The 16392-nt window shown below is 37.6% G+C and overlaps 1 protein-coding gene across 1 annotated transcript in view; it reads left to right on the top strand.

Moving 5' to 3' along the window:
* Positions 1 to 4879, top strand: part of bsnb (bassoon (presynaptic cytomatrix protein) b) — a 35444-nt gene extending 30565 nt beyond the window's left edge. Inside the window, exon 3 of the mRNA XM_051912063.1 lies at positions 4236 to 4879. Coding sequence (XP_051768023.1) covers positions 4236 to 4733 — 498 coding nt within the window. The 3' untranslated portion in view covers positions 4734 to 4879. The remainder of the gene's footprint in view (positions 1 to 4235) is intronic.
* The last annotated feature ends 11513 nt before the right edge of the window (positions 4880 to 16392 follow it).

Here is a 16392-nt window from a genome sequence, read left to right as displayed (position 1 = left end):
ACTCTTATTGCAAAGAACTGATACTTTTACATGGTGTAAATAGAATCTATCGCTATTTTCACCTAGTGTAAATAGCATATCGCTAAGAAAATGCTGCTATTGTCACTTAGTGTAAATAGAATATATTGCTATTTTCACTAAGTGTAAATAGCATCTGCCTAAAAGTATTCCATACAACTGGTGCGATTATGTAAGTTTTATCATGTAATATTATGATAATCTTCCCTTCCTCAGAAGCTCTGAATTTGTTCTCAATCAAGTTATTCAGAAATGGTTCTTTGATAAATGATTCTTTCATCAAAATGTCATTGGTCTTCTCCGAGGACAAAGCTATTGTATGTGGTCATATGAACCACTTTAATGGTGCTTTTATGGTAATTATTTTGTCCTTTTTTTTTTTTGGAGCCTGAGACATGTGATCACTAAGAGCTTCTGTTGTACAGAAAAGGGCACTGTGGAAATAATAACAGCAAACAGACTCGGAATGACACAAGGGTGAGTAAATAATGACAGAATTCAACAACCAAGGACACATTGACAAAGACAATGATTATATGAAGCAGGACAGCATAAGAAAGTGGGATATGAGAGTTAGAAAAAGAGAGAAAATAGCAGACTAGATTGGCACAGGTGACCCAATCTTTCTGTAACTGCCCATTGTTCAGTGGGTATAGAGTGTTTGCTGTGTGTTTGAGTGACAAGTGTAGATATGACACACACACACACACACGGTCTGCCCTGTCTCTGCCACTGAAATTGGACTCTGACTACTGCCTTGTCCTTCAATATGATTGACAAACATTTCTAGAGACATTATCACCAACTAACATGCACAGGCTCAAAGTTTGACCCGATGATGACCATCACACAAACCCTTGCTGACTAAATAAAGTACATTTACACTGCAAAATCTCAGCAAAGAATCACTCAATACCCAAACAGCTGGTTGAATTCATAAATTGATGGACCAGGCGTCAGAAGGGCACAGATTATTTTTCAGGCCTTTTTAAATATTTACCACAATTAAATTAAAGGTTATGAGTTACTGTGTTCACGTTGAATCCCTCAAGAAAGTTTGCCGTTAATAACTGTAAGAATAATGATCGCTTGTGACATGTCTGGCTATGAGAAATCTGCTCATTATCTTTCTTCATAACCCAGAAGCTCATGCAAGCGAGAACATTTACTCACAAACGTAATTTCTGGAACAGCCATTAAGTCATTATATTTCAGTAGTTGTTATTAGTTTTGTTAAATGGATTTATGCTGAAAAAATGAAAAGTACTGTGATGCAGATAATGAGTAATTGAAAACCGTTTGTGCATACGAGTTCTTGTGTGTGTGCAAATGCTTTAAGGGAAGATAAATGATCTTACAGTATAGTACAATGATGTATCAGATGGTAATATTATGGTTCAGTTTTTAATGGCTGACCAGTTGGATTTATTTATTATCTAGATATGTCCAATATATATATATAGTGTTGCCAATATTAAAAGCTTAATATATTGACATTATATTGCTGAATTTGTATATTGGTATAGCACTAGTATTTACTGTACATGGTAGCATGTACTTTTCAGTACTTGTTTGCACATGGCTGTTTTTCTTGTCGGGGTGAACTGTAGGTGACGGATGTTCGCCTGATGTGAGTATGGTCAATAATGAGACACACACCTGTCATGATGTCAGTGGTTGTTACATAAGCACTGATGTGATATTGACAGGCGTCAGTTATCACACCTGTCCCAATGTGACAGCTATCTCATCTTAACCTGAGAGAGGTGTGTGTGTCTGTCACTCGCACACACACATTCACCTTGACCAGAGAGAGGTGTTTTTCTGACTATCCATGGGATAGAGAGATAAAAAATACAATGTGCCCTAACTAGGTGGTTACATGATTTGGCAACAAGCGATAGAAGGTCTTCTATGTACGTATGATTTTATTTGTCCTAATTAGCTATGACAATTCAAATAGCCATGTCAATTTTGTCTGTCGCTATTGTCTCTATTTTGTGGCATCATGCTGGTTAGCACCACCCTAAATGATCCAAAGTCACGTTCAAGTTTAACATAAAATGCAGCACTGGACAATGTTGGACCCTTAAGTCACACTAACAAATGTCTAAATGTTATTGTTCTTAAACAAACTTCTTTGTTTGAGCTTGAGGTAACAACATCCTTAGCTGTTGAGTATTTATTGCCCTTTTGTTAATTACTCCACCTCTGGCACAATTTTGCATAAATAAAATACTCTTCTATCTGCAGTCCTCTAAGCTTCAGCAGAAGGCAGTTTAGCACACACTTGTCTGTTTCCTCTCCCAGCTCTAAACGGAAATCCTCACAGAGTAACCAGTGTCATATCGTGTCAGTCGAGCTGTCAGATGTTACTGTTTTGTATGATATGATTTGTCGGACAGTTATATTAAACAAATCCGGCATGTCAGCTTTCGTGTCTCAACATGTCAGTTCCAAATATCGCATCAGTGGACGGACACTAGACAGGCTAATATACTCAACATCAAACCCCTCATGTGGTTATAATCCATTCATGAAGTCAAATGTCCTGACCGGACATCATTTGCGCCTTTTGATCCTATTACTGAATCCTATTTATCTGTGGCTGCATGTCACATCTATGTCATAGATTATGAAGCAATTGTGCTAGCTGTGTCAGTTAGGTAGTTAGTGCTGCGGATGCTGTCTCATTTCCTGTTCCAGTGGTCAAATGAGCTAATGTTATTATGACATCTGCTACTGTTTCTAATTGCAGTATTAGTTTTATACGCAACTATTAAGTAGTACAAGCCGGGTGATTTTTGCATAGCTTATTGTTCTGTACTGTGGTGTTGGGAGGTGATTGCTATGGTGTTCTAGGTGGTTGCTAACTCTGATAAGCACACCCCAAGGCCTTGGGTGTGTTCCATTCTGTAGTGGTCATCACTATGCCCCATTTCTTTCAAAGACTTTACTTTTGAATGTAAGAGTTTCTGAGGGTTGAAAGGCATGTCTATCATTATTATTTTCCCTTTCCAGTGGCCTGTGAAAACATGCCTTGTGCTGTTTGGATCATAGTATCTATGATATTCTGGTCACTAGATATGGATCTTGTCCAGGAGTGTCAAATCCTTCCCTTGGAGGTCCAACTTCTAGTGTTGTCAAAAGTACCGACCGCGATACCAAGTCAGTACTGATATTTAAAAAAATGTGATGCTTTGAGCGCTGTTGAGCGGATTCGTAAACACCTCTGATTGGCAATTGTGTTCACACGCTCATCAGATATGTCTGTGATTGGCTACAATGATCAACGCTTCAAAAACATGTTGTAAATAAATAGACATCAATGATGCTCTTCGACGAGCGCTTACACAGATACACAAATGAGCATTTGAAAGCAGGTGTCTATCAGTGGACCACTTTCAAAATGCTTTCAAATTCAGACACTTCCGTGTACTTTCAAACGCTCACGTGCGTTGATCATTTTAGCCAATCACAGACATATCTGATGAGTGCGTGAACACAAAAGCCAATCAGAGGTGTTTACGAATCCGCTCAACAGCGCTCAAAGCATCACATTTTTAAAATTTCAGTACTGACTTGGTATCGCGGTTGGTACTTGACAACACTACCACCTTTCTGGAGAGTTTTGCTCCAACTCCAATTAAACATCCCTGAACCAGCTAAACAAGGTCTTCAGGGTTACTCAAAACATCCAGTAAGGTTTATTGGTGAACTTTGGATGTAGACTTTGAAACATGGCTCTCCAGGAGGCTAAACCAGCTAATCAAGGTCTTCAGGGTTACTTGAAACTTCCAGGCAGGTTTATTGGAAAAGGTTGTACTGTAGCTAGACTCTGTAAGGTGGCCCTCTGGGAGTAAGATTGTGCACCCCAGATCTAACTTCTTCAAACTAAGTCTATGGTATTTCCCTATTTTTTCCTCTATTTTATTGGACATCTGGTGAAAAAGTAAGTCTGATCACTTAGAAAAGTAATAGCACACCTCATCTCTCTTATAAGCAGTAACAGAAGTTATGCACCAAAGTGAAATACTTGGGGTTAGTAATTTATTCACATCTTTGTCAGTATTACAAGCAACTTGTCTTCTAGTTCACTTTCTTTTCCCTTCCCACCCTCTTCATCTTTTTCATCTTGACATTCTTCATTATGTAAATTAATGACCAATCTTCTGATCTAATTACATAGTCAGTAAATGGTTCATTGTCTTTCCCAGGTGCAAGAGTGGTTGTGTCTGAACTGTCAAATGCAGAGGGCGCTGGGGATGGATATGGATACGCCACGGTCGAAAAGCCAGCAGCAGATCCACTCACCATCCCAGCCCAGCAAACCTCCACCCCAGCCTATATCCCAGCCTACTGCACCCACACAGCCCCAGCCCACACCCCAACCCCAACCCCAACCTCAACCTCAACCTCAACCTCAACCTCAACCTCAGTCCCAGCCTCCCCCAGAAGCTAAGAAGCAGACCATTCCTCAAGCTGCCCCTCAAAGCAAACCTCCTGCTCCTGGCGCTGTTCCCCTTCCAGGCATGGCCAAAGCCCCATCCCAGCCTGACCTCTCCCGGTCAGGTCCCTGGATTCCAGTCTCAGCCCCCACGGCAGGACCATACTCGCAGCGCCGGAAGTTCCCCATCCCGCCAACCTCCTCCACCAGAACAGCCCTTTGGGAAACTCTTCGGTTTTGGCGCTTCACTCTTGAACCAGGCCAGTAGTTTGATATCAGTGGATCCGGTGCAAACCACACCACCGGCCCAACAACCTTCCTCCCCAAAGCCCCCGCAGAAGCAGCCGGGACCCCCTGGGCCTGGTCCAGGTCCTGCAGCAGGTGCTAAACCTGCAGCCCAGCCAGCTCCACCAAGGCAGGAAGTTTCTCCAAAGCCCAAAGTGTTCTGTCCACTGTGTAAGACTGAGCTCAACATGGGAGATCCAGCCAAGACCCCGAACTACAACCTCTGCACCCAGTGCCACACCCAAGTCTGCAACATGTGCGGCTTCAACCCCACGCCTCACCTGACCGAGGTAAGACAACACTTTTTTTTTTTTTTTTTTTATCTGGCCGTTTGTGCACTTTTGGAAGATCTTGGTATCAACCTGCAGCTCCCAAGTATTTGATGACATTGTTACATCAGCTCAGTCTTTTTCTTAAGAATTGTTCTTCAACATGTGTCCAGAGTTGTTCTTTGGCAGGTTTTTGTCCACAATGACACTCCTACTATGAATAACCAAGTTAACTCTTTACCTTAAGGTACATTTCATCACATAGTAAACATTCTTAGGGATGTAGGAAATTTTTTTTTCAGGTAAATTTTGGAAAGTGTATATGTCAGCTTTGTGGTGGTGTTATCGTGGTCAGACTAGTCTTTAGTTCCTGCTGCTGTACTAGGTTTTTCTTTTTTGAGACTAATCGATTTACAGATATTGTGTGGCCTAGGGTTAGTTTAGAAAATGATATGGAGGCGTATTATGATACAGTTCTCAGTTTTCAAAAATCATTGATTGCATAATATGATATTGTACATAATATCATATTGATATGGTAATGTGTTATTTAAAGGGGTAGATTATCTGTAATGTTGCATATTGATTGTATTACAAAAAAGGTCTAGCTATATATAAAATTTTATATATAGTTTTCAGATACATTATTTCTTAATATTTTATTAAAAATGTCACTAAGACATTACACCCAACTGATATTCTCAACAGTGTATACCAAAATGTTGCTAATATGGCACTGCCATATTAATGAGAACATCTCAGACACATTTGAGGTGATGTTTCAGGTGATTTGAGGTCAGTTCAACTTCAGAACAGTCTCTTCATAGTAATGTGTTCTTAGGTAGAGTGAGCCTTAGTGCCAGTTTTAAAATATATTTGAAAAATAGCCAGATTTAGAAACATTTCTTGACCTTTAAGCTACCAAAGAACTGTTGAAGTGAGTCGATAGACAAAAATGTTTTCTCTTTTATTTTATGCAAGCCTTCTTGATCGAATGGGGATCAATAGATTATCACAAATGGCATTTTGCATTTGAATGCAAGGGGAGATTCTGGTCACACTATGTGATTTATTAAATGATTTTAGATTGCAGTATATGCAGTGTATTTTTATATTAAATTATTAATTTACAAGTTTATGTTTTTGAGCTTTTTGAGATGCTGATTGTTGCAAAGGTTATTCATTCGCAACAACGGCGATGCAGCTCTGAAAATTGGAGGCAGATATTTTTCAATAGATTATTGATATCTGTATGAGGATATACGTCATATTGAGAGAGTCTTTCCAGACCTTCATCTGTTTTCTAAGCTTTCAGTCTGTGATAAGCGACCTTAGTCAGAGTATTTCTGAAAACTCTTTCACATTTGTATCACCTGTCCTGATATCTTTGAAGTCGTCCACTACTGTCGAGTTAAAAGCCATCAAATGGCTCACTGCCCTTCAGGTCAACAGACCGTGAGCGTACAGACGGTCTCATTTCCTTCTAATAAAGTAACGATCCTCATGCAAATTACTCTCATTGATCGCTTTTAGGCTACTTAATTCAGAGGCCAGCTAAGTTGACCCTGCCCTGTTAGCTGTGCTGGAAAGTTCTGACATGACAGAAAGAAAAGCTGGGAGAGTGTTTTTTTACCAAGACAGCATAAGGATACATATGCAAATCAGGCCTGATTGAATGATAGCAGTAATAACAAGCTTTCAGGGAAGTGTTGCATTGTTTTATGAGCTCACTCAGTCTTTACATAGACACAGCTGTCACGCAGACAGCGTGAAGTCATTGCTACTGGAAAATCTTAAGAGAATATCATCTGTTGTCTTTCTCATGGTTTTAAAAGGAAATAAATGGTTCAATTTAACATGAAAGGGCATGTGCAACCTATTTTACTTTACAGTTTAGATTTAATGTTGACTTTAAAGGATGTTGGCAGCAGTTTCTTGTTGTTTGTCTTATGTTGTATGTCTCGTCTGACTCCTGACCTTTTCTTGTTTATGCTAATATTAGAGGTTTACCTAGCCTTACTGTTGTTACACTGTCCTTTATGTTCTACGTGCTTGTATATAGATCTTGATTTATACTAGCCATATTAATTAATACAGCCTACAGTGCTTTCCAGGTCTCTTAGCCTGGCCAAGCTTGTATTTATCTACAAATATCTAAAAATGTATAAATCAAGATACACTTACTTAAGCAAAATGACTTTCAAAATCAAAATTAAAGGGTTAGTTCACCCAAAAATGAAAATTATGTAATTAATCACTCACCCTCATGTCGTTCCACACCCGTAAGACCTTTGCTCATCTTCGTAACACAAATTAAGATATTTTTGAAAAATTGCCAGCAAGATAATTAATCAGCAAGATAATTTACACTTTTAGATACTCAGAAAGGTACTAAAGACATATTTAAAACAGTTCATGTGACTACAGTGGTTCAACCTTAATGTTATGAAGCGATGAGAATACTTTTTGTGCGGCAAAAAACAACAACAACAACTTTATTCAACAATATCTAGTGATGGGCGATCTCAAAACGCTGCTCCATGAAGCTTTGTAGCTTTACGAATCTTTTTTTTCGAATCAGTGGTTCAGAGCGTGTATCAAACTGCCAAAGTCACGACCCCCAGTGGTGAACCATTGAAATTTCGAAACATTTTCGAAATCACATGACTTTGCCAGTTTGATACGCGCTCCGAACCACTGATTCGAAACAAAAAATTCGTAAAGCTACGAAGCTTCATGAAGCAGTGTCACTAGATACTGCTTCATGATTGTTTTTTGGTGCACAAAAAGCATTCTCGTCGCTTTGTAATATTAAGGTTGAACCACTGTAGTCACATTAACTGTTTTAAATACGTCTTTAGTAGCTTTTTTGGGCATCTGAAAGTGTTAATTATCTTGCTGGCAATGGAGGCCTCACTGAGCCATTTGATTTTATCAAAAATATCTTAATTTGTGTTCCGAAGATGAACGAAGGTCTTACGGGTGTGGAATGACATGAGGGTGAGTAATAAAAATGTTAATTTTGGGGGGAACTAACCCTTTAAGTGACATTATGCTTGAAACAAGAAAAAAATTGATAGGAAAAGATTATTTTTCTTACCCATTGACAGATATTTTTTCTTGTTTTAAGCATAAATTCACTTAATTTTGATTTTAAAAAAGTCATTTTGCTTAACTGAGTGTATCTTGATTTATACTGTACATTTTAGATATTTGTAGATATTTGTATTAGAAAACAAGACCAAAATACCAAAATACAGTATACTACCAAAATATTTTTCTTCTCAGTGTGGCTAACCACTTTAGGCTTGTTTAAGAGTTTTTCTCTCCACGTAGAATCTAGACTGATGCTCTGACATGTTTAAAAGTGAATACCTTTAGTCTGAAACATAGTGAGCTGCCTACACAGACAGCATTTTAAGGCATAGATCTATTCTGATGCGAAGGCTGTGCCAAACAGTAGGCAGGCACACAGCAAAAATCATTGTCTTAATCAATATTTTCGTCTAGTTCTTCAGTAAAAACATCTAAACATCCTTAAAACAAGATCAATTGACTTGAGAAACAAAACTGCATTAGATAAGACTTGTTTAGTACTGGGAAAAGGGACAAAAATACTGAAATTTAAGGCATTATTGCATATGTCCTTTGCAGATAAGACAAACTCCATATGAACGCCATTCAAGATGGCAGATGTAGATGTAGAAGCTCAAAATGGATTGTTTCACCTAATATTTGTGTATTCTAAGTATTTTTTTTTTTATGAGCTAATGAGCTAATAATATTTCTGAGCAAGACTGCATACATTAATTTATAATAGTTAACCTCTTTCTGCCAGTTACAGATATATAGGAGTAACAAACAAACAGCGATTCTTGAAACTTGTCTCCAAAGGCATATGATGAAGCCTCTAGAGGCCCCCCACAAAACTTTCGTCATATTTGCCACATATTTATTTATATCAGCCAGCGAAAACTAGGTCTGAATAATATGGGAACAGCATGTGGCCTAGATGGCAGAAACACAATTAGGGTGACAGACACTTACTGCAACTGCAACACAACAAATATACCCTAAATAAAACAGCATAATTAGCATAACTTATTTTGAAGCGTAATAAACACAGACATATTTAAGTGTCAGAAGTACTATCTGCTATACTTTTACCATCTTTGTTGTGATTCAGATGTGTACTGTACTGCCAAAAATATATTTTTATTTGAATAGAAAATGCAAAATGCTCATTTGTATTTCAGATGATGTGTCACCTCGCTGAATTAAACATGCATGATGAGCTCATGTGGCAACATTGTAGCATGCTACTGTTTAAAAGATGTTGTGTGTTGCATGCTTTCACATACTTTTAATAACAAATATTGTATACAGTGTAAATTTTGCAGTATAAGAACATGGAACACAGCAATGATTACTCAAATGAGTCATTGAATCATCTTTTGAACGAATCTACAGTATTTGGTAAAATGACTCTTGTGGCCACTCCATGCCAGATTAATATTATAATCCTCTTTTATCTATAAGTGGCAATTGGCTGATTTTGTTTGCGCTCTGGTGGGTTTGAGCTCAGATTGAAGCATCTTCAGTTCAGAACAAAACAGCTGCATGGGGAAAAGGTGGTGTGTATTTTTAAATCACAGACCTAGATAATCATAATGCATAATTTATCCTCACTCCGTAGACCCTACTGCTCCATATTAATTTGGTTGAGATGCCGTTTTAAGATCTGTGACTGTGCACGTATGCGTGTTTGTTTGGATGTGCTATCATGTGGAGACAAGAGAACGAAAGCCGACATACTTGTTCTATGAATCGTGAAATTCCTCTGCAGTTTGTAAATAAGATGGAGTGCTTTTTGTACGCCGTTCTGTATTCTGTCAGAAATAAAAGGTTGAATCTTACCCTGTCAAGAACATGTCAGATTGCACTTCCAAAAATACCAAAAGGAAAGAAATAAAATGCAATACTTTAAAATAATGAAAGCTTTTTTTAGAACTATTGTTTTTGTATTGTGACAAAAAATAGCTATTTTTATTTAAAATAATTATATAAAAATAGTTTTAAATATATGATAAATAAATTATAAATATTTAATATAATATTAAACAGTATTACATATAAAAATAATTGTATTAGAGTAATTTTTGAAATGTTGTTCATGAAAATTTCACAATGCAAAAAAATCCTTAAAGGGGTCATGACATGAGAAATCACATTTGCTTTGATCTTTTGACATATAAAAGGTCTTTGTACCATTAAAATATTAAGTTATACAAGTTATATAGCTAAAACATTGTCCTCATTATAAACAAAGCATTTTATTCAATCAAGCTCCAAAAATGGCTCGTTTTGATATTGCGGGATCTGTGACATCACACGGACAAAAACATTTGCATATGACTGCCTCCAGAGCAAGACATCGACGAATAGTTTTACATCATCCCACCATAGGCCCCGCCCACTGGTATTCAGTCGATTAACGGCTGATATTTGCTACACTGGATGTAAGCGTTGTGTCAAAAGCAAATATAACCCATTATAATCACTGATGCTGTCTACACTGGTTGCAGATACAGATGTGCGTTCAGTTTCTGACATACTCTACACGTTTGAGTCTGTCGACAACCCTGAAATTGAAGAATGAAAGAATGTCCAGTTTAAACAGCTCATTTGTGTCTCTGTACAGACATCAGAAAGATCCCAGCATCGGAAACAAGTGGATGGTTTATTTTAATGGTGTCCCAGATGGTTTTATATAGATAATGCTTTCGCGGTGACGGTTTTATATGGATAATGCTTTCAAAACACTTACTTGTGTGCAACAGTGAGTGGTTGTTGAGACTGTTTCCTATGCTAAGACGTTAGCCAATCATAGGAGCCGCCCCTTAAAAACTAATCATTTCAGACAGAGGGTCAGAATGAAAGTTGAAAACAATCATTTTTCTGTATATATATTAGGTTTTGTGTGTGTGTGTGTGTGTGTGTGTGTGTGTGTGCGCGCGCCAAAAATTTTATTAACATTATAAGTGAACCTCAAAGAACATTAAATAATAAAAAAAAATCTATGGCATGACCCCTTTAATTTTCATGAAAAGAATGAAGCTAATTTATGCAAAATATAATTTATTTTATTTTTTATTTTGAGGTGAAATGTGATGTAGACATGTTTTTGTGACCCAAAAGCTCAATTTGCATATTTTTTCCTTTCCTGTATATCGTAGAGTAAGATTGGTACACTTAGCCTGTCTCTCATTGATTTGATATCCTGTTGTGTGTCATTTATTTCTTCTAGAGCTGAATAGTGTTGTATGTATGTATATGTGTGTGTGTGTGTGTGTGTGTGTGTGTGAGAGAGAGAGAGAGAGAGAGAGAGAGAGAGAGAGAGATCGTTTCTCATCAGTCTGTGCTTGTGATAGCCATGCTTCGCTTCACTTGTTTTCTGAAATGCTCATTCCAGACCTTTCTTTCAAACATGACGCAAACATCTATCCATTATTACCAATTCCAGCCTTTAGTGCTTTACTTGAGGAATTTTATGGTCCGAAACGTCAAGTGGCTTTTCAATGTGCTCTGTGGATACCGTCTGTGCCGGCAGTATGAGATCACTCGATTATTCGGAGAAACCTGCTCTGAGATGCATGAGTCAGTCAGAGCTGTGAACAGGGGGATTTTAGCTGCTCATAAATTCATGCGACACTGATCTGAACGTCTGCATGTAGATATATAAGCAGTCCAGATCCTGCACTGCAACAATGATAGTTATAGTAACTCTAAAAGACAATGTAGTGAAGGATTGTGTCTCTACTTCCAGTTTAAATACGATGTGCTGGTGGGTGTTGTAGTAGTAGTGATAAAAATGAATCCAGGGATCTCCCATCATGGCTAGTGGTTGTGATTCATCAGCTTGCTGTGAGCTTGAGTTCTTACTCATGATGAAGGAGGGAGGAAAGTGAAGCTTGTGTTATCATTTATTAATTTACACTGTGCTCAGTGTTTGAAGTGGAAAGAAAATGGAGTCTGAACTTACCTTGTTTGTATATATAATGTATGTATATATATATATATATATATATATAGGCATTAAAACTGTTATTTTGGTTATATAATTTTGTTATATAATTTTGTTTTGACCCTTAAAAGAGGGACTATATACATTGTAACTCAAATTTTAGCACATAAAATTTAAGTTTAACATTTGTGTCTATCTGTATTTTCATATTTCTATAGACCAGATATACGTTTCAGCATTAGCTTTCTGCATATCCTCATGCTCATATGAATACCAGAATGAAAGTGATCTTGATCCACATAAAGTTAAAGCTCTTTCTCTTGGTAAATCTTCAAGAAGCTTATGAACAGTTTGGATTTAGATCTTCATATTACATTGAGTGGCTGTGCTTGTACATGCTGTGTATGTTAAACAGGCTTTGTTAGTAGTCTATTTAGAGAGCTGTCATTCAGAAGATGTCTGAGTCAAATTTCATCTTCCAAATCAGAAGACAAAATGAAGAAACTATATTTAACATTATATTTTCTAAATAAAATGAACGCATCATGACAATTAAACAAATACTTTACAATTTACACATATATAATATAGATGTGGTCCAGAATTTTTTTTTCTTTTTTTTTTCCGAAATGCAGAGAAATGTGGCCCAGGCATGCTTTTGTCTGTTTTTTTATTCACCCTGAAGCAGTGTTTTTTTGTGTATGAAAACATTGAGCTGTTGCTATGATAATTGTGTGACTGTGTTTTTACTCATATATCTGATTACACCATCCTAAAGACCTTCATCCTCTCTCTGTATGTGTTTGTGTGTGTGTGTGTGTGTGTGTGTGTGTGTGTGTGTGTGTGTGTGTGTGTGTGTGTGTGTGTCAAAGTGTGAGTGAACTACTGAGTTAAAAAAAAAAAAAAGGTATGGCCTATCAATAATTCAAAAAGGGAGAGCACATTATAAATAGTGCATGATATGAGAGGCAGAGAGAAAGTTTGAATCCATGTGTCAAACAAGGTCTGTGAGAGCGTCAGTGTGTGTGTGTTTGCTTGCATTCAGGGGATATGTTGTTTCGCCTATGTCAGGGATTTTCATTTAAAACACATGGCCAGCATCATCAGATTAGATGTGTTTCTTTTTTAAGCATGTCACATTAGTGGGATGTATATTTTGTATGCACCAATAAGAATCAAGGTGACATTGTGCGCAGAAGATAATGGCTGCTGTCTAGAAAGCAAATGTATTTTGTAAAATAAATATATTTAGTCTTTCTCCAAAAAAAAAAAAAAAAAAAAAAAAAAAATCCAGCACAAGAAGCCATTCAGCAAAATAGATTTGTATGTTTTCCCAGTGGCTTTAAGTGAGATGTCAGTGTGCAAATACGAGCTTGCAGTCCTCAGGATGTGGAAAAGTGTTTTACAGAGAGACAGGCAGTGAAGATTTCATCCAACATTGAACAAACCAACAAAGAATCGCACATTACCAGAAAATGCACATTATTCCAGAAAAATATGACTCTGTAATATGTTCAGAGCTAAATTCATTGAAACATCTGAAGTCAGAAAGATAGATTTCAGATATTAATAAGTATTAGTAGTAATTTAGCAGATGCGTTTATCTAAAGCTACTTACGTTAGACTTATTATGTTGACAATCCCCTGGTTTAATTCTGTGCTTGAGCGCACAATGGTGATAGCTTATGGATCAACATTTGTGGGTTCAAACCAAGTGTGCTGCACAAGTCCTGAAAGGTGAAGCCAATGCATTTTATCGCCCCCTGGTGGCTGGCTGCTGTATAGGTCATAAACCCCACCCTCTCCATTTAATCGTGAGCCAAACTAAAAAATCCAATTACACAATTACAAATAGGCTTGGTGCGACAGTTGGTGTTGAGCCGCAACACCGGTTACGTCACTTGCCCACCGTGGCACCAACCCCACCGTCATTTTGATTTTTTTTATAGTAATAAAAATAATTTAATTCAGTTAGAAAACAGACACTGCAATTAAAAGCTGAATGCATCTGCTCAATGCAGTGTGAGCCAAATGAGAGTCACAACACAGATCCGCAGCAGTAGTCAGATTTCATTCATTACAAGAGTGAGGAGCTGACTGACAAGACGATGGTGGAAGATTTTTGCAATATTTTGGATTTAAACCCAGTGCTAATAGGGAACCTGCAAAGGATTAGTTGTGTTTTTCTAGTTGTTGTGTTTTTCATTAAGAATAATAATGGACCCATTATTGGCACCCCAAATTTGTGCTAATTTGAAAGCGAAAGTAAAATGCGCACGGCCGCACGGCATTCATAATGGTGCTTGTCTACTGCTGCGGGGTTAATTTTTACAACAAGCTTGGTTTTAGTTATTTGATGCTATAAAAATGGGGTGTATCATCATGATTGACAGCTGCGCTTGTGAGTCTGCTGGAGTTGGAATATGGGCGGGACCTTGATACTGCGGCTTCACCTCAGGATCACTACTGCACAAACTGGGGCTCCAAATGACGTAATCAGCAACGACCATTTCTGGGATATTTTGCCTTAATTTTTCTACAGTGGAAGGAAGCAGAGACATTCTGTCCATCTCTTGCAACATTTTGATTATCAGTCTATATTTTTTACCATTAAGTTAAAGATATGAACCTCCTGTCTTCCATTATTCACAGAACAGCAGTCCTGCCCCAAATCCACGCCATTAGTTGAGCCAGAATTTGACGTGTTGGACTGCTAGTAAGTCTCTGTACAATAAACTTAGCTAGGACTCATCTGAGAAAGTATTTTAACATCAAAAAGTGACATGATTGACCTTCACATAAAGTGTAGATCAATAAAATATCCCCAAACACCTTCTATTACTTTCATCTGCTGTGGTCCCGCAGTAAACCTCCCTCAGAAGAGCTAAGCTGGTGTGTGAAACTCTGACAGACAGCTTGTCATGTGCAGCGCATATTAATGAGTCTGGTTGAATTTAATCCTAATCCAAAGTAACTGGACTTGTTGTACTGAGTGGCGGAATCCCCATCATTTAAACCCCGCAATGCTGTGACATCATGAGATGTGCAGTCATAATCTCTCGCATAATATCCGCCGGAGATTTCACACCAATTTGCACCTCATGGAGTCGACTCCCTCAGGGAATCGTGACTCTCATGACGCCCTGGATATTTTGAGCATAACATTTGCAAGAAGGATGCCTGGTTGCTGTGTTTCTCTCGTTTTGCAGTATCATAGCTAAGAACACAAAATGGCGTGCAAAGTTCTTTTAATCTAAAATGATTCTGATCACTCTAGTATATGAACGGTAATCTAACAGCTAACATCTAACAGCTGGTGATAACAAAACCAGAGTGTCTTAAGTGCTCAGGTCAGCAGGATACACTTGAAACTGGATCATTTACTAAACAAAAGATATTCTAAGAAAGCTATTTTGATGTTTCAATGATTTCTAGATGTCTAAGGGAAACTGTTTTGTGCTTTAGAAGTGCCATTAAATGGAATCTTTTCACAGGCTCTTTTCTCATTACAATTGTAATTTAGTTTTTCATGACCATTTTCCACCCTCTCTGTGACCCTGGTTTTTGCTGCTTTACCTTAAAGACTTCTTTATATAAATGACATCTGTTTTGATTGGACACTTTGAACTCTTTTAATGTGAAATGCCATACTGTACATTCCTCCCTGCCAAGCTAATGAAAAAAGCGCTGCTATAGGCGGTCATGTGACATAACTATGAAGTTTTTTTTGTTTTGTTTTGTAATAAGTCAATAGGGTCCAATGTTGAATGCTGATTTCCATTGTATGGACAAAAGCTAATTACCATTAAAAATACCATCAAAATACCATCTTTTGTGTTCCACAGAATGTGCTTACTGTTTAGATAAATGCGCTCATAAGAACAGATAAATGCGTTCAGATCTCTGTCTTATGTTGGAGACACATTTAATGCAAAGTTTAAATAATAAATCTTTATGATTAGGATATCACAACAGTTAACTCAATAAAATATGACCACCAACATTTGCATATCAGTGCATATTCAGTATTCAACAACTTGGCAGCAGTGTTGCCAGTTTGGGCAGTTTTGAATTTGATTGGGCGGGTGGACAAAATTTGGGCTGTTTTGGGTTCAGTTTGGCAGTTTTCAAACATCTAAATTATATAGGCTAATTGGTTAACAAGCAAAACCCAAGTGTGCATGTACTGTATCCAATCAGTCATTATGACGTTACTAAACACACACCCCCACTGCAGAGTCAGCCGGTGATGATGTTGACATTGCCCGCCGCACTTTTAGCCAGTCACGAGGGATCAGAGGACAGATGTGATGATTCATGAGTGATGGGTTTTTAGCGCAATAAGGGAT

The sequence above is a fragment of the Ctenopharyngodon idella genome, chromosome 11, assembly GCF_019924925.1.
Source record: "Ctenopharyngodon idella isolate HZGC_01 chromosome 11, HZGC01, whole genome shotgun sequence".
Classification (NCBI taxonomy): Eukaryota; Metazoa; Chordata; class Actinopteri; order Cypriniformes; family Xenocyprididae; genus Ctenopharyngodon; species Ctenopharyngodon idella.
The sequence above is the reverse complement of the archived record's forward strand: the minus strand, read 5'-3'. Positions and strand labels throughout refer to the sequence as shown.